General features: G+C 34.8%; 2 protein-coding genes and 1 pseudogene across 2 annotated transcripts; 2 read left to right on the top strand and 1 right to left on the bottom strand.

Moving 5' to 3' along the window:
* Positions 1 to 5,483: 5,483 nt before the first annotated feature.
* On the top strand, positions 5,484 to 6,983 carry LOC126708711 (alkane hydroxylase MAH1-like; annotated as a pseudogene).
* Positions 6,984 to 13,717: 6,734 nt separating this feature from the next.
* On the top strand, positions 13,718 to 15,129 carry LOC126708712 (uncharacterized). Its single transcript, XM_050408587.1, has 5 exons — positions 13,718 to 14,066; positions 14,184 to 14,302; positions 14,420 to 14,608; positions 14,701 to 14,752; positions 14,835 to 15,129. The coding sequence occupies exons 1-5, from the start codon at positions 13,797 to 13,799 to the stop codon at positions 14,955 to 14,957; spliced, it is 753 nt and encodes a 250-aa protein (XP_050264544.1). The 5' UTR covers positions 13,718 to 13,796; the 3' UTR covers positions 14,958 to 15,129.
* Positions 15,130 to 16,547: 1,418 nt separating this feature from the next.
* Positions 16,548 to 18,732, bottom strand: LOC126709209 (nifU-like protein 1, chloroplastic). The gene is made up of 3 exons (XM_050409336.1): positions 18,335 to 18,732; positions 17,085 to 17,218; positions 16,548 to 16,984 (listed from the first exon to the last, which is right to left on the bottom strand). The coding sequence occupies exons 1-3, from the start codon at positions 18,654 to 18,656 to the stop codon at positions 16,796 to 16,798; spliced, it is 645 nt and encodes a 214-aa protein (XP_050265293.1). The 5' UTR covers positions 18,657 to 18,732; the 3' UTR covers positions 16,548 to 16,795.
* Positions 18,733 to 19,745: the final 1,013 nt, after the last annotated feature.

Below are 19,745 nucleotides of genomic sequence, written 5' to 3'. Positions count from 1 at the left end.
TCCATTAAAAGGTCTCTCTCTCTCTCTCTCTCTCTCTCTCTGGTTAGATTCGTTTCTAATAAGGGTGTTTGGTATGTTAAAAGACCCATATATTTGGGATGACCAGTTTCTGACATGTATATTCACTGTATTGTGAATATGTGATACTTACTTTTTTTATATAATAAAATGGTGGCCACCCTCAATAAAACATGCTATGTCATTGCCTAATTGAAGTTAATTGAAGGATCAATAACACTCATTTTTTAAACTTCAAGGATCATTAGTGTTCACTTGAAATTACAGAGACCAAATGTGCTCAATAGGCAAACTTAGGGACCATTAAAGTAGTTTTACCATTTATATATCCACCTAATTAATGAGTAGTATTTCTTATATTAAAAATGAAACTTCAAAAGAAAGAATCAAATGGTAGTAGATCAATGCAAATTGAATATATTAAAAAAGAAAGGGAAAGAAATCATAGACTGGGCAAGGTAGCAACCCATGAAGGCATGCCCTACTTTCATTGAAAATAATGTTCTATTTGTTTCAGTATTAACGTTTTCTGGAAAATAGGTTATTTTTCGAAGAACAGTTTTTTGAAAACTATCTTATTTTTCAGTGTTTGGTAACGATCTTAAAAATGAGCTTGAGAATGTTTTATGGTGTTAGGTATGCACAAGTTTTTCGTAACATTTCTTGTATAATATAAAACATGTATAATATGAAATTTATGTAAATCCAACTAATGTAATCAACATTAAAAAAAAGAGTATGAATTTGGTTTTCAAACTAAAATTTTCACAATAGATATGGACCGTAACGTACAATATATATATATATATATATATGACCTATATAGTTCTCATATATATAAGCTCCATAAGCTCATAATTCAAAATATCCATACTTCTCATAGTTCAAAATAACTATAAGCTCCATTTTAAAAGAACAATACCCAAAGCAATGACAAATGTAGCTGCCCACATTATGGCAGCCGGAAGTGATGGGTTATCCATCTACATTCCCCCAAAAAAAAAAAATAATAATAAAATAAAATAAAATTGATGATTATGAATTAAATGTGTACTTAAAGAAAGCACTCATATATACAAGAGCACCAATTATCAAATAGAATTTGGAAGAGAGTAATGAAAAATCTTGGAAGAGAGGAATGAACATATATACAAGAACATGTATTATCTAATATACAAGATTGAACACCAATTACACATTAGACTTGAGTATGGACGCATATCACTTTATTACACATGTTTCAGACGGAAGGAAATTTGTGCTTGCACAGCAAATGGCACAGCTTGCTCCGGTTTGTTGACCAAATTTTATTAGATGATTCTAAGGCCTTTGGAACAAGAAATCAAGCTTAAATATGCCTGTGTCATGCATACATGGATAAAAAAAAACATAATTAAAAGCTATATTTTGTCCATAAATGATAGGAACAGAGATTCATCCCAGTATAATTTGGAATTCATCCTATGACCTCCTAATGGCTTACATCCTAATATTTAAAGCTAAAAAATTATCTCTCAATTGGATACTTATTCAGCAACTAACTAACAAATCCTAGTAGTATGGTTATAACAACGATAAGAGCAACTTTGGTGGCAACTTCTCACGTATGGCAACATAAGAGCACTAGACTCATCATATGTGCTTTGCACATGTAATAATTTTCTTATTTATTTATTTTTTTTTTTGGTTTAGTGTTATAATGTTTAAAAGTGATATATAAATAACCGTGCGTATTTGGTTTTTTTAAGGTAATATAGAATTGTAAGGACACAATTCGTAACGACCCGTAATAATGTTGGGTTCGCACGTGAAAATGCCCAAACAATATCATTTATAGAGCGTGGGTTTGAAAGGCTAGGCCTTGGTCACAAGACAGTGGTTTTTTGGTGGTGTTCATGCATAATTAAATCGTGTTCGCCCTAGGAATCTTTCTCCTGGAGGCGGGCTGGGAGGCTTTGGTTTTTGGCCATTTTTCCCAGCCCCTTTTTCCGGATTGCTTGTTCCTCTTTTTATATTAGCCTGTATTCCTTATCCTTCGTCCACGTGTAGAATCGACTTTTCCAAGACTGATACTTGTCCCATCAGCCCATACCCAGAGTGGTTGGGGGTGGTTGTGAAAGTTTAAGAGCATGGTTCTGTCAGGTGCAGAATATTGAATGGCAGTAAGGGCAGCTTTCCCTTTGTCCTTGGTCGTTAAACTATCCAGCGTATCCTTCCCTATTGACATAGATATTTTTAGATTTTTTCCAAACTGTTCCTATACCGTTTTTGTCCTTCCTTCCAGGGGGACCTCGAACATGCCGAGGACTGAATCGTCCTCGGCTGTGTCCCAAGACTATTTTGTACTTGTATTACCTATCCTGGGCTATAATCTTCCTCGGCTCGGGCCTTGGGCCCCAATGAATAAATGGGTCAGGGCCACAAATTATTGGGCCCCACAAGAATGATGTTTAAAAATAAGATAGAAATAGTGCCCTAAGTTTTAGGCTAAATGGAGAAGATAAAGGGAAAAACATAAAACTTAGGAAAAGTAAATTACTTTTTTAACCAGGTTGTGTTTTTTAATTTAAAATTATTTAACTAAATGATAGAAGTATTTAGAGAGTTTAAGAATTTGTATGAGGGTATTTTAGTACATAAAAAGTTGAAAACCAAACCAAGAATCCTATTATTATTATTTTTTTATGGGACAAGAATCCTATTATTAATAGTATAGATTCTAATCAATATAATTTGATAACATCCTAATCAACATTGGAGCATTCTAAATTTCTAATCAATATAATTTGACAGCCACACTCCTAATATTTTGGTGGCAACTTCTCATGTATAGCAACATCCTAATCAATATATTTTGACGATACTAATTTGTGGGAAGAGAAGAGACGAGGCAAAGGGAGTGACAGTGCAGTGGCGGACCATCACAAGGACTGAAGGGGGCCTTGCCCCCCCCCCCCCCCCCCCCCCCAATTTTTGAAAAAAATGAATGAATATTTTTTTTTTGAATTATCCTAAATAATTTGAAAATTTTTAAAAGAACCTTATCATTTTGGCCCCCATACCCAATAATATACATATATATTTAAGAAAGTCTAAAAATAAACATAACTCTCATTTAAATAGAAAAATAATGCTAGAGATACAAACTATTTTATAAAAAATATTACAAATGGCAGATGTGATGAGTAGTAATTGGTAAATAAAAAAGTAATATTAATGCTACTACAGTTTTGTGTTTACAACATAAAAGTAAAAGTTCAGTGTAACTAAACTAGACAAGAAAGAGTGAAAGACAAATTTGAAGCTTCCATAGGCTCCTTACCCATGTATAGTGCTCTTGTACGTGTTCTTTACTTTTTATTTGCTTTCTTTTGATTTATTTACTTTACTTTTCATCTGCTTTCTTTTTTATATTCCTTATAATACATTATTTGTTATTATAATAATTAATATATTATATACCGTATGGCATTATAATTTATAAATGTACTTGATTAGTTTGATTAAAATATAAAGTATATACTACCATATTAACACGTATTTAGCACTTCAAAAAAAAAATTAACATGTATTTAATTGTTGTTTATAGCACATATTGAGTTATGAAGTATTGTACATTACTATTTTAGATTTCATACACACACAAAATTTTTTATAGATTGCCCCCCCCCCCCCCCCCCAAAGATAAATTCCTGACTCCGCCATTGTGACAGTAAGGTGTGAGAAGAGAGAAAAAGCAAAGGAAAGAGAGAATAAGTGAGAAAGCTTACCGTGAGAAAGAATGAAAGTGCCAAAAAAATTATGTTCCTGCGGCAAAGAAAAAGATAATATTTAGAGATTAAATTTAATAAGGACTTGGTGCAAAAACCTATATTTACACCCTCCAATCATTTCCTGACACATCAAATTTGTCTAAAGATTATAATAAAGTCTAACACATTGGATCACGTGAAATTATTGTATACTTTCAGAATACCATAAATATGTACTCAATTTTCTCACATGAATGGTAGGACCCATCATTTATGTAAGAGAGGGGACTACGCACTTATGGTACTCCAAGAGTACCTAATAATTTTCCTTGGATCACAATCTCATAATCTCATTAAAAAAAAAAAAAAAAAAAAAAAAAAGACAAAAACAAACAACTAAACAAAGAAAAGAAAAACAGTTTACGCCAGAGAGAAGGGAAGTGACAATAATCTTCCGACAAGAATACTAAATCTGAACCCACCATTATTAAGGACTTTGTTGAATGACTTTGTGTTCCATTCCAGAGTACCCAGAAGGAAATTTCTTCAGAAGCAAATCTTTTCCATCAGATCCATGGTGGCTAACTCACTGAGTGTTTTGAAACTACTAATGTAGTGAAAGTGAAACACAATACTCCTCTAAACATAATTAACACAACCAAAAAATGCTTTCTTTTGTCAAGGAAAGACAATAAAAATACCTAATTATGTTTTGGTTGTAAGGATGATCTTAAACTTCTTATTATAAGGAGTATAAGATATTTACCCTTTAATTTTTCATAAACATACACAAAAGAAAATTGATGATGTACGCAGTTGAAGAAATAACATAAAGGAGTTTGGAAAGGAGATCCGTTATTGTTTGGTACGATGTCTCCGATGTCGTATCCGCTCCATCTGGACAATTTTTTTTTAATATTCGGATTTCAGAGTGTAGTGTTAAGACTGTGATCTAGTGGTTTAGGCTATATTCTTACTTTTAAGCAAATCTGATGTGGCAGTATTTACTTGAAAGATGTAAATATAGGCTTTTACATCACATTCTTACCAAATTTGCACTCAATATTTATAGGAGATGTGAACGTATGGGAGAAAGATTGTTTTCCGTCTTTTTTTTGGAAAACAATTTATAGAAAATAAACTTTATTTTATTAGGGTTTTCCGTTGACTAAAAATAGTTTTTCGTTGACCCATTTTTTATATACTACCAAACATTGAAAAATATGAAAAATATTTAGAAGATTTTCCAGCGAAACAAATTAATAACAACTACACTTATTAATTTATTTGACTTTTTTTTTTAAAACATGCCATTTTGCCATGTGGCACTTTTTTTTAGAACTCTATCGAAACATGCTCATTTTATCATTGACTAACCTATGAACGTTTCACACAGGTGACCTTTTCTTATTCTAATTAAATAACAGGTGATGGTATTGATAGGCCTTAATTGCTTTCTTTCCCTTTTTTTTTTGGTCTTCTTAGATTGATTTCTATAGGTAATGGAGGACTTTCATTCCATTATGGGACGATTGTTTTCTATTCTTGAATTAATGTTAGTACCACAAGCCTAACCATCCTACAATTGGCTGTAAAATAAATACACCCACCGTTAGCAATTTGCATGCTTATAAAAGCCATCCACCTTTGGGAGTCTGAGACTTTATGAAATTAACCACAAAGTTTCTATCAACTCCAATGGTCACGCTACTTTTGACTCTAGAGATACTTGTAACAATATTTTTATGCTTCCTTTTTCTTTGTCAATGGAGATGGAGCAAAGCCCAAACCATCACAAATTGGCCTATTGTCGGAATGCTCCCAGGCCTTCTTCAAAGTCTATCGAATGTGCATGAGTATTTTACATGGCTCCTAAAACATAATGGGGGCACTTTCGAGTTTAAAGGTCCTTGGTTCACTGGCATGAACTTCGTGCTCACTAGCGATCCCATGAATGTCCACAACATTTGCAGCAAAAACTTTTCTAACTATCCAAAAGGGTCAGAGTTTCAAGAGGCTTTTGAATCTTTGGGAGATGGGATTTTCAATTCTGATCATGACTCGTGGGGATTTCAAAGGAAGCTATTTCATACATTGTTAAAGGACAACAGGTATAAGGTGTTCTTTGGGGAAGCTGTCAAGGGAAAGGTGGAAAAGGGCCTCATTCCAATTCTTGATCACGTTTCAAGTCTGGGAATTGAGGTCGATTTACAAGATGTTTTCCAACGATTCACCTTTGATAGTGTTTGCTTAACGGTTTTGGGTCACGATCCAAATTGTCTCTCCATTGAATTCCCTAACGTTGCACATTCAAAAGCGTTTAATGAAATGGAGGAAAATTCGTTTTATCGACACTTTGTGCCAAAAAGATGGTAGAAGTTACAAAGAAAGCTTCAGATTGGATCAGAGAAGAAGCTATTACGTGGTTGGAAAGTTTTGGATGAATTTGTATACGAATGCATCTCAACCAAGCGAAAGGAAAACTTGAAGAAGGAGGAACTAAAAATGGACTTGTTTACAACTATAGTTATGGAGGAACAAGAAGGAGAAATGAACAGTAATATTACAAAATCCAACAAGTTTCTAAGGGACACTGCATTTAATCTCTTGGCAACAGGGAGAGACACCGTAAGTTCTGGACTCACGTGGCTTTTTTGGCTTGTTGCAACACACCCATTAGTGGAAGCCAAGATTTTAGAAGAAATCAAGGAGCATTTGTTGGATAACGGAAAGTTGAAGGATTTGAACATAGATGAGCTAAGTAAGCTAGTATATCTCCACGGAGCGATATGCGAATCCGTACGCCTTTTTCCACCTTTACCTTTCAATCAAAAAACTTCATTGCAATCTGATATTCTTCCTAGCGGTCACTCTATCAAGCCAAGTACAAAAATGGTTCTCTCTTTATACTCAATGGGAAGGATGGAAAGCATATGGGGTCAAGATTGCTTGGAATTCAAGCCAGAGAGATGGATTTCAGAGCATGGAAGAATAGTGCATGTACCATCTTTCAAGTTCATACAATTTAATGCAGGACCGAGGACATGTTTAGGGAAGGATATGACCTTCATTCAAATGAAAATAATTGCAAGCACCATCATTTGGAATTATCATGTTCACATAGTTGAAGGTCATCCTGTTTCACCGAGTTTTTCCATTGTACTTCACATGAAACATGGTTTGAAGGTAAGAATATGCAAAAGAATTGTTTGACAAAGAAAGGGAAATGATTTATACACACATCTTGTTACATACACATTTGCATACACATAAAAATTGCACTAGAATCGCGATTTTCAACTTGAAAAGAGCGACTTCAAATCATGTTTTCAGTCTAATTTTGATGTGTGTGCAAGCAAATGTATGTTTAATAAGTTGTGTATAATAAATTACTCACAAAAAAAAAAAATATAGTACTTTCTAAAGTACATCGGTGGCAAAGTAGTTCTCCATGTCATCCAATAAATATTGTTGAAAGTATTGTTTCCGAATAATTATAGTTGCATGAGATACTTGGATTGTGCACTTGCAATAATTCATTAAGCACTTTGTGTAGGAGCCACATGCTTTGGGTTAGATGGAAATTTCAATAAACTCTTTCACAACGTTTCTACATTCTTTCATATCATATGTAAATTGCAGATAATTGGTATGAAAGTATGACCATTCTAATAAACTTTCTAACTCCAAGAGAGAGAAACAATAATTACCCAAATGAAAATATTTGCAGGGGCAATTACTTAAGACTATCATATTCAAGTGGTTGAAGTCAAACAAGATCCTTTATATTTCATTAGAATTGAAGAGAGTATATTTCAAAATTAAAAATTTATTTGATGTAGAAGTCCATACACTTTTTAAATTGTAATATTTAATATGAAATTATGAAAGATCCATTTCAAATGGAGTTGATTCATTTTCAGTTGAAGCAATGTTGTTAATTCCATATCAAAGTTCGTTTTGAATTGATATATAACTGAAATAAAATATTTTGATATTGGTGAATACTGAGTACTAGTATATTGCCAATAATTTAATAAGTATTTGTGATTACTTTAAAGTTGTTAACGTCTAAAAGTGATTGATTAATTTTAAGAACTAAAATAGCTCATAAACTAAAATTTTGGAATGAACAATGGATTTTGAACTTAAATTTTTTGAAAAGTAAGAATTCAATTTTTTATTGTCTATTTTTTATTTAATATACATATAAAAATTCATTCTACCTCTAAAATAGAAAAATAATTATTCTTTTACCAAAGTTTAGTACCCTATCTCTCTCACTCAAATAATTCCTATATATTTCAAGGACTAACGACCAAGGAATTCAACTACCAATGTCAGAATATTCCTTTTTCGACCAAAACTTTTGGCCTAAACTCCATTACCCACGACATTTAACAAGGAGCAACCATTCTCGAATGTAGAACCTATAATTTTAAACAAACATCACAATCGAAGAAGGAGATATTAACTTCACTAGCGGTGTTAGAGTAGACAATACCAGTGTGATCGAAGCCCTTGGTGACAACTCTTTTATAAGTATGAGTACAATATATGTAAAATTCATTTTCCGTAAATATCTTCCTGAGCGTAAAAATAAATAAGACAGCCATAGCAACATCATGCCCTACAATATGCCATAATTTTTGAAAAAAGAAAGGCAACATACCATCAGGTCCCGGTGCTTTGGATGGGTGCATCTAAAAGAGGGCAGTCCTTATTTCTTCTTCAGTGTAAGGCCAAACCAATGATTGTGCAATTTCCTCTGTCACCACATGGCCCACTGCCTCAATCACCTTTTCCATCTCCAAACTGTTTGAGGAAGTGAATAAATTTTTATAGTACCCCTCCACAATGTTGGCCACTTCATCGATCCCCTCTTGTTTGCCATACCCCATCATTATTATGCAGCCCCTCAATATTGTTCGTCCTTCTTCTTTGGCTTGCTCTTTGGTGGAAAAATTTTGTGGTTTTATCCCCCACCGGTAGCCAAATATCTTGATCTTTGTCGCCAAAAAACTTCCTCCTAATGTAGTAGTTCCCTTATCTCCTTCTTCACCCCATTTATTCTTTCCACATTCTGCCCAAAACCTCCACGCAACAAGTCAGCCAACTCTCTCTGCTTGGCATCCAACATGGTTCTAGTATTATCAAAGGTTCGCCTACTCCATGCTATAAGATCCAACTAGCACTTTTTTATTTTTTCAAAGAGGCAATACATTGGATTGCCACGTGGTTGAGCTTGACTCCATGAATCCTGAATTATGTTTTCGCAATTGGGATGTGTCACCCACTTCTCCTCAAAACGTTGGATTCAATGACGTCGGTGTTGAGGGTAGGTTGCTGGATCCATGTCCAACAATATTGGGTCATGATCGGAATAAGACACAGCAAGGCGGTGCACTATGGCCTTAGGAAACATCTCTCTCCACTCTAGTGTGGCAACAAACCTATCCAATCTCTCCTCCATAAATGCTACCCTATACCGACCATTCCTCCAAGTGAACCAATAGCCCCTGAAACCAAGATCAGCTAGCCCACATTGGAGAAGAGTGTGTCGAAATGCTAACATAGGTGTTACTTGTCTAGGATTACCGCCTTTTTTCTCGTTGAAGGACAAAATCTCGTTAAAGTCTCCTAGGCATACCCATGGTAGTGTCCCACATGCATGGAGGTGTCGCATAAGCCTCCAAGTTTCAACCTTTCACTCCTTCTCTAGATGCCCATAAACCCCTGTTAGCCTCCATGGAGGTGAGTTTTGTATACATATATTGGCATCTATGTGGTTCAGGGAATAAGTTTGTGTGTCGACGACCACCTCAGCAGCCCAAAATAGAGCTAAACCTCCCTTTCTTCCTTCACTTGATACAGCTAGCATGGAGGGGTACCCTAACTCAGCCTTTATAAGTTCCATCTCACGAACAGAAAACTTTGTTTCCATGAGAAACAAAATTGTGGGAGCTTTCTGCCTCACCAATTCGGCGAGCACCTCAACTGCGAAGCAGTTCCCAAGCCCCTGGTAGTTCCAGCTTAAGACAATCATTGTGTTTAATGGGGCTAAGCATCAGCCTCCGCCGTTGGTGCTGTGGTTTGTAAAGAATCCTCCACGGTCTTGTTCCGCTTGCTTGCCACTCTGTTCTGTATTCGGTCTCCATGTTCATTAGAGTTGTAATGTCGCTCTGCACCCACTGTTTTCTGACCCACAGAAATATCCATGCATGCACTGGTGGGGGTGCGTAGCAACCTGGTCCAAGTGGGCTTGGGTGGTGTGTTTTTCCTTTGGTCACGTCGACATGGTACTAGGGTTTTGATATATCTCTCACTTGCACCATAACTGGTAGGTATCGAAAATAACTCCTCTCCATGATTCTTGGCCTCACCATAATTCTATATTGAATTGAATGTTTTTGTAACCAAGACATTTATATCATCCAGCTGTGGTGCACTGACTGAGCTTTTAATGCGGTTTTTGGAACGTATTTGATGTTCTGGAATTATCGGGCTGTCCATATCGGGTGCATGGGATGTATCGAACGTTGACTGGGAATCGGTTTTTTTGGTATCGAGTTCCATTGCACTGCTCGATTCAACAGCTAGTGGTATGTGGTCTCGGTTTTGTTCTTCACCGGTGCTGGTCCCTGTTCCCATCGTGGTTCTAGTTCTTGTCATGATTGTGGCTGTCCTTCACTCATCCCGTCCTGTCGCACCCAAGCACCTACTTTGAGCCACTCGCCATACGATTTCTCCCCCAGTTCGTTAGTGGCAGGTGATGCGTATTCCTTAAGATCATGGCTGAGCATCCTGCATTTGAAGCACCATCCATCCAACGAGACACTCGTACCTAAAAGCCACATGCACCTCATCATCTTCAGGACTAATCACAGGACCACCTCGATGAAGCGGCTTATTCAATGGCACTTCCACGCGAAGCCAAAGGAAATAAGCTTACTTAGTTTGGAAGGCTTTGCAGTCCACCTCCACTAACTTCCTTAAGTCGTAACCTATATTGCTCCCTGCCTCTTCAGTTATTAAGTCAAACGGCAAGCCCCATACTTGAATCCAAAAAGGTTGGTGCTTAAAAGTAACGGACTTGACCATTATTCCTTTTTCCCATTGTCGGAGGGCCAAAAGATGGTTGTCGAAGCACCATGGGCTATTGTTCCAGACCCACATTAGCTGACTTTCCAAAGTGAACTTGAATTGGAGGAGTCCATTGCCTACCTCCACTATCTTCAAATCTCTCCCTAATTTCCACATGGCCCTTAACAGGTTCTTTACCGCCCTAATATTGATGGTTTTTGACGTGAGGAAACGTCCAATCAAGCTCAGTGAGAATTCCTCCAGCACTTTGTCCCACCTTACTGGCCGAATTGCCATGACCTTGTCTTCTTCCATTGTTAGCTTCATACTTTGGATATGTTCAAGTACCTCCGATTCCATAGTAATATCTGATGGCTAAGTTTTGAGATGAATATGGGAGCACTTAGTAATGCAAAGAAAGATTCTTACCCTTTCCAAAATTGGAGGTGAAAAGAGAAGAAAATGATAGATCACACTCTGTGAGAAGAAATGCTCCTACTAGGAGGAGAAAAACTGCTATCACATTTAGTGGTAACAAATTCGAATCTCATTCTTTGTCTTTATAAGTATGTGAAGAATTATGATTTGTGGATCAAGAGCTTACAAGTCTAATAAGGATTATCTAGGGCTATAAATGAACTAAAGCTATTGATGAATACCTAGAGCTTGTTTCAAAAAAGAAGTTTGTTTACATATATATATTTTTAGTAGAAATGCAAGCTCAAGCATTGGTTTAGAACCGACTACTAAATAAGTCAAGCCCAAACATATATTTATTTTAATGAACAAGCTCTCAAATATGAGGTTTGATGATGAGTTTTTGAAAAAAATAAGATTGGTGGTATGTCAAAAAGAATTTCAAAATTGGTCTCTCTCCAATGAATTTTAATTTCTTCCAAGAACACTCTATTTTTCATGGTTCTTCATCTATGAAGCCAAAGACACATGTTGTGTGGGTGAGAAATTTTTTCCTGAAGTGAGTGTTATTTGCTTTGTCCCTAATTTAATTCTTTCATTTATTTAGTGAAATTTGTAATTTTCAATTTTTGATTTGGTTTATTTTCAGTTTGTTTTGATTATTCAGATATCCAAAACATTGAAAATTTTCAAAAAGACAATTTTATTTTATTTTTTTAATTTTCACCTATTGAGTTCAGAAGTAAATATTGGGCTACTAAGAAGCAAAATATTCAAAAAATTGGTGTGGTTAAAACAAGAATATTAAAATGGATAAGTGAAAATACGTGGAAAGATTTAATTTAAAATTCCCTTAAAGAAATGAGTATTCCTTATTGATGGAAGTATGAGGCGGGAGAGTCACTTGAGATAGTTTAGTCATGTTTAGATGAGAGTGATGAATGCATTGATTAGAATGAATGAGTTGATTCACATTGAGGGAAAGAAAAAATGTACAAAAGGATGAAAAATAACATTAATAGAGTAGTAAAAAAAGACGTGTAGATTAAGGAAGTAATAGAGGATATTACTTCAGATATAACAAAATGATAGGAAAAAAAAAAAAAACGTGAGGCTGACCCATACTAATATGTTCAGGATTGATGGCCAACTCCAAAAATTTGAGACTAAGGCTTGGTGGTGGTGGTGGTGGTTAGGGGTGGCTCTACATGTATCTTAGGGTGATCACAAGACTACCCTGACTTGCCAAAAAATATCTATATATACTAAACTAACCTATTTTGACCACCCTAATAAGAATATTAATCACCCTGATTTCAGAATTACAAGAATTCTGATTCAATAAAAATAAGAATAATACTACATTTACAACATTTTTACAATAATTTTATAACAAATTTTATGTGATAAGAAGAAATCAGCTACTAATTCTAATTTAGGTCCAATATTAATATCACTTTTTAAACCACTAATAACAAATTGTTGTATATGATTTGTTTTAAAAATGTTGTAAATGTAACATTACTCCAAAAATAATTCTGTCCTCTTATGAAAAATGTTGTAGTCATGAGTTTTTCTTGATAGTACCGGTAGTTATGCTTTTTTTGGGTTTGCAGTGGCAATAATTTTGTTTTCTTTAATGACTCAGCTCACAGCTGTAGCAAATATCATCCATTTTTCTTTCTATTTTCTATTATCATTTCAATTCTTTTACTTTATTACTCTTATCTCAACATTCTCAATCCTCACTTTATTTCTTATCAATCCTTTTTTTTTTTCCTCTTTGTTAGTAGAAAAAAAAATGGTAACACTTCATGTATTTTCGTGTTTTTGTTGTTGTTGTTGTTGTTGTTGTAATATTGATATATTCAAGTTATTTCTTTATTAAATTTTGTATAATTTAAATTTCTCAATGACCACCTTAAAAATAATTCCTAAAACCGCCATTGAGACTAGTTATTGTTGTATGTATATATATGCATACATGCATATTTGTGATTATTTCTAATAATTATTAATATAGTATTTATTAAAAGATATAGTTTTTACTTTTATGTAAATGTGTGACAGAAAGTAAAAACATAATTATTATAAAAAAAAATAAAAGTTATATTATTAAAATAAAAAATAAGAAACAAAAAACAATTAAGCTGGGATCAAAGTGAGTAGCAATAACTAAAAAAAAAAAAAAAAACTGTTTTTTAAAAGCACAATTAAAAAAAGCTAAACCTAAAATTAACCTTAGTAAAGATAGAAGAGCATTTGATGTAGGTAAGAGTTTGTGGTGACGGAAGAACCAAGGTAACACGTCTGCTATTGATTGGACGTAGTGACATAACATGATTTTTTTTTTTTTTTTTTCTTTCTCCATCTTAAAGTGGAAAAAATCTCAGCCATGCATTTTGTGGTCTTGGATTAATGGGCTTTCCAAACTTTACTGGAGAATTAATTTTGGTACTGTCTTCTTCTAGCCGATATTATAGAAGGTGTCTGAAACTATGAATGTCCTAATGTGAGGATAGAAGAATGCAAGCCTTTATTGCTTTTGGGTCCTCTTCCTTTTTTCACAATGCCCCTCATCAAGCTAAGTCCAAAAGTTTTCTACCTAAAACTTATTGCTGCATGAGAGAGCAAAGAAGAATAAGCCTTAGAACCACTTGGCCTTCCATTTCACTCACACTTTTGGGTTCAGGTTTCTTCTTGGGTCCCCTTATTGATGGACTCCATTCTAGGGTGAATCTTGTGGAATACCAAAGTGGCTCAATAGATATTGGTCCTCTCCACACAGACATCTGGGTAAATTGAGTTTCTGAGCACTTTTTTCAGCCCTCTTATTTTTGAACTTGTTTAAAAGTCTAACAGATGCCAGATTATTACAGCCTTACATGTTCTTAAAATGCTTAATGTTGCTAGGTTCCTTTCTTGCTTGGATCTTTTTATTGCACTATTGGATTGCTTCAACTCTTCTTGGATGAAAGGGCCTCCTCAAAGAAATCAAAGGGGACCCCAGAGAAAGCAGCTTTTTCACTGATGTGAGTAATCTTTGATCTCCAAATCGTAAAACAAGTCCAAAACTCAGTGAATGCATGCTTATTTTCCAGTTTGTGACATGTATTACCTGATAATAACTATGTCCTTGTTTAACTCAGAGCACTGGTGCTATTTATTGAACTGAGTGCTGTGCTTTATAAAGCTGGAGTAGCAGACAATGTAGAGGCCTACATATTATTTGCAGCAGCAGAGTTCATCTGGTTTTCCCTGGAAAGGACATGGCTTGGGTTCACCCTAGCATGCATTGTTGGAATTGGTTGCCCACTGGCTGAGATTCCCTTGATGAAGTAAGGCTATCTTCTTTCTCAATGGATTCAGCATCAATTATTAACTGAAAAATCTATAGGTGTTAAAGGATTTGTCTGATGTTTGCATTCAGGTTCTTCCACCTTTGGTATTATCCACAAGCAAACATAGAAATCTTTGGCCAGGTAATAGACCATAGAACTGACTGAGTGCAAATTTCCTTTAAATCTTCAATTTTCTAACATTTGAGACTTCTGTTGTATGCAGGGATTAGTCAGCTGGACAGTTACGTGCTATTTTGTTTACACAATATTTTTGATCAATCTGTCGCGCTGGTTGAAATCAATTAATGCTGCTGCTGCCGTTGACACAGACAATAAGTCTGCCTAGACAACATATGTTTAGTCAGGACTTAGTGCCATGGCTTGAGCCAAAGTTTAAGAAAAGGCAGCCAAGTCGAACTGAATAGAGCTAATGATGTAATCTAATGTGTTTAGTAAGTGAACTAAATTGTATTGATCTACCATAAATGAAGCTATCTTAGAAAAGCATCTTATGGATCCATTAGTGTTTTTTTTTTTTTTTTTGGCTGTGTCCGTTAGTTTTGGTTTAATACATACTGTAATTAGCATTTAGCAATAGCTGAAATAAAGCTTTCCACCAGTTATAACTAAAACAGATCTTTCCAAAGTAGCAGCAATCTACACCAAGAAGATATACAAACAATTTTTTAAAGCTAAATCTACACCCAAAAGAATCAATGGGGATAATAATTTTTACCCAAGGCCAACAATGAAAAGGGTTATTCATCCTGAAAGCTCGAATTTGTGTGAAAACACAAGAACTGTTTAGACTCTCAAATTAAAATTACGGCTTGGTTGATTTTACTCTAACTTAAACTAAGTGCGGAATAAAGTAAATGCGAGCGGATAAACAATATAACTACTCTAAGCTATATTCAATAAATCACAACTTCAAAATGAAAGCTAAAAGAGTAGGGAAGAAGAATGTAAATACAAGATAACATGCCGATGTGTTATTAAAAAAAAAACCGAAGAACTCGGCGAAAAACCTCTCCGCTGCTCTCCAAGCGGTAAATCGATCCACTAGAAAATAAGTTGGAGTACACGAATAACAAAAGACTCTCCAATCCTAGTCTACCCCATGTACTCGAACCCTCCAAGCTCCTGCTACTAACTGACTTAACAAAACCTTATCTTTTCTAGCTATCCGAATCACACAATTCAATCCGATTGCATCTACCAAAAAATGACTTCTTCCAATACTTCTCAGCAGCACCAAAACCTCACTTTACACTCAGGATGAGTGTGGTAAGTGTTTGGACTATCAACCTCTCAAGGATTTAGAAATGGAGAGGTAGGCGTTGAAGAAAACCACAATGAATTGTGTAGAGAATTATTGATATGACAATCTCTCACTTTCAAGGGTAATGACTAGGGTTTTATCTTTGAAAAACACTCCTCAATATATGTGGGTAATGTGGGTATATATAATGTGGCTAGAGACCTGGTGTATCAAATATGACAAATTGGCAAAACAGAATGTTTCGCGGGTATCTCGCGAGAAGGCCTTACTCGTGAGACACTCGCGAAAACCAACTGTCACCATCTGTCATGACTCTTTACATTCCAGTCATGTGCTGAGCACATGCTTCACTTCACGGGAAGGCTTCTCACGAACTACCAGCGAAAACTTCTTTGGTCTTCAATTTGCCTTGAGTCTTCACATTCTCTCACACACACAATCCTTACATGAAATCCCACATAAAATACAGGGTACAAAAGATTAAATAAAATTACAATCAAATTTGGCACGGAATTAAAGCCAACACAAATTAGTTGTAGATCACAACTTTACACATTGAGAACAACATTCATGTAGAGATAAAAAAAAAATGACAAATCTTCTACCCCAAAAAAAAAAGATAAATAAATGACAAATCATCTAGTGAGCAAGGAATATTTGAACTGTGCACTCTGAGCCAGAGGAGCTATCTATTCAAATTATAATATAAGATACATAGTACAATCCAAGACACAAATATGCATTGCATTACATGTACTGCCTTAGCTCATTCATATATGAATTACTTGGACAAGTTGGCTTCAGAAGTTGCAGCTCAACCATGTTCGACAAAGCGATCCTTGTCCCAATGGAAAATGCAGAATATATAACAAATTAGCTGAATTTCTAAAATTATGAACAAACTAGTCAGTAAACACAACATTCACAATATCAGGGAACTTTTCTTTAATTGCTGCTTTAACTCCTGATCCAATGGACTCCGGCCCCATGTACTTTACAAGGCAATCCCCACCTTCAACAGACAACACTTCCACATTCCCACCAAAGTTCTTAATGGCTGGTCTCAGTATGTCAAGATGAGCATTCACTGCCTACAATGGCAGAGCATATAGAAATGTCATGATCACTGAATAAAATTCAACTAATTTCTTATTCTCTTTCCTTATGAGCTAATGTCAGTATAAAACTCACCTCAACATTAGTCTCCTGTACTTCATCATATACTTGTTGAATGTCCTTGACTGCATCTCCAAACTTCTCCTTCAGTACTCGTTCAATCCCCATCGTCATTGTAGTTGTTGAGCTAGGACAGCTCCCACAAGCTCCTGCATATTAGTTCAAAGCCACAGAAATATCAGCTGGGTTTAACAGAGTTACATGTTTGCAACACATACTTAAAAAAGACATAAGAACAAGAATTATATATTTTGTGGAAATGGAAATGAAAACCATTCACCAAATCAACCAATATTGTTTTCCTTCCTGTCTTTTCTTACTGATAATTGGAAAATTTAAGGCTTATCATATTAATCCATCCATCCAGAATAGAGATAGACAACAATCTGCATGTGCATCACCCTATCAAGCAGGGTTAGGCAATGATCTGGATGTACATCACTCTATCACGCAGAGTTACCAGATTCCCCCTTCCCTCAGAAGCGACATCCAATTCAGGTGTCTCAGTATATGGTCTGTTCAGGATCCGATTCCAGTGGTGCCAATTGTGAAATCTTTCCTAATTGTCGAATAAATAAGGGATATTTGGCAAAAAGCTTCAACATCTAGTGATGCTTCATAAAACATAAAAGTTCGGACAATCAGAACAACATGCAAATTGGTAGCCTTGAAATTTACATATTTTACATCAAAATGTTTGATGAAAGCAGCAACACAAGTAATCCGGCAAACCAAAATCCTTAAAAAAATTACTTTGTAGGATAACAAATCAATCAAATTATGAGTTCTAACAATTATGTTAAGTTGAGTAGTAGCACAAACACATTGAAACAGCCACAGAATTTTGGGCTCTTTCTTTCACTACGAACTCCCAAGAAATTTCATAATGTTCCAAGCTTTTGATCCAACTTCCTTTCATTCATTACATGTACATCTATTCTATACCACCAATCACCAATCCAAGGCAACAAATAAATGTTCCCCAATTAACTTGACTTGTGGGTTCAATAAAATAAACTTCAAATGGAACATTTCATGAAACATAGATACAGAAATACTGCTTGTAATCCTACATGATTGATCATACCAATGGTTCATGAGCTAACTCCATGTTTTAAACAACAAATATTGTAAAAACAAAACCATTGAAATTACTTGAACTACAAGCTACACAATAACAAAACAAAAAACACCCCAATACTCAATAAAAATTAACAAAATTATTAAGCTTAGCAGATTAAAAAAAAAGGGGGTGATATTTGCACCTTGGAGTTTGAGAGAAACGACACCATCTTGAACAGAGACAACATCGACATTTCCACCATCAGAAATGAGGTAAGGCCGAACATCCTCGAGAACCAAGTCCACGTTTTGAGCAGTGAGCTCGAATTTCTGGGCAGAGTACAATCCTGGCGAAGAAGAAGAAGAGCTAGTTGTGCTTTGGTTCGAGGCCTTAATGGCTAGAAGTAGTTTTTGGTGGGGTTGTTTTAGAGATATGGATTGTGGGTATTGGTGGGATTTGGATGGGATTTTGGGGAAAGAGGTTGATGGGGTTCTGGGAATTCTTGTGCTTGTTAGAGACGCCATTTTCGGACTTGGAAGTTGGAGGCGTTGCAATTGACTTTGATAAAAAGATTTTATGAAGTTTTGGGAGCTTTTGGGATTTTGAGAAAGTTGAGGGGGGCCGATTAGCTGTAAAATATGAAAAGTAATACAAGTGGACTGGTGTGTGTGACTGTCACTGTCTGTCTCTGCACTGCGTGGTGTTGGAGGAACATTGGTTCACAATCAACTTTACCCTACTTTAGTTTCGATTACCCAAAAAAAAAAAAAAAACTTTACCCTCCTTTTACCATAGGTAAATTTCAATTTTGTTTTGTTTTTAAAATGTTAATTTCGTCAATCAGATGGATAAAACAAAATTAAAAAGTTAGGATAGGAATTCAAATTTTTAAGAGTCAAAATATAATTTAGTTTAAATTTTATCTTAATATAATATTAGTATTCAGATTTTTTTTTTTAATTTTAAATTTGAGGAGAGAGACTTGTATACAAAAGTCTCTATTTGTTTTATTGAACATTATATATGAGATGATTCTCATTGATTTTAATTTGATAAAATAAATGTCATTGGCTCATTGCTTTTCTATAAGAAAAAAGAAAAAAAACCCATAAATATAATAACAATATACATATAAAAAGTATATTTTACCTGTACCAAGTAAAATGGTATAACAATTACTTATTTATTTTAAAGTAGGCTTTAATACTATTATGTGCAATGCTTATTTTCATAATTCATTTACTCACTATCAAACATTGTTTTTCTAAGTTCATAATATTTGCAACAACTTCTTGAAGTTGTGAATTGTGAGTGGTGGATAGTTATTTTCATATGAACATACTCTTTTTTCTTTACCATTTATAGTCGACTATCTCACAATTACGACACACATTGTGTTCCTAAACTTTCTTGATAAAAAATTTATAAAGGCATAACTATAACATGGTTTGTATAATGTATAGTGGTTTTTAAGATCTTGAATCTCTTATTGGATGACAAAAGACTCAATGAGTTGAACTAATAAATAAGATGGAGAAAAGAATTTAAGTATAATTATTAATTAGAGTTATCTTATGTTTAATGTCTATAAACTTGTAGTTGAATTGACGCAT

Source organism: Quercus robur, chromosome 12 (assembly GCF_932294415.1).
Source record: "Quercus robur chromosome 12, dhQueRobu3.1, whole genome shotgun sequence".
Classification (NCBI taxonomy): domain Eukaryota; kingdom Viridiplantae; phylum Streptophyta; class Magnoliopsida; order Fagales; family Fagaceae; genus Quercus; species Quercus robur.
Note: the sequence above shows the minus strand (reverse complement) of the source record. Positions and strands in the feature narration are given on the sequence as shown.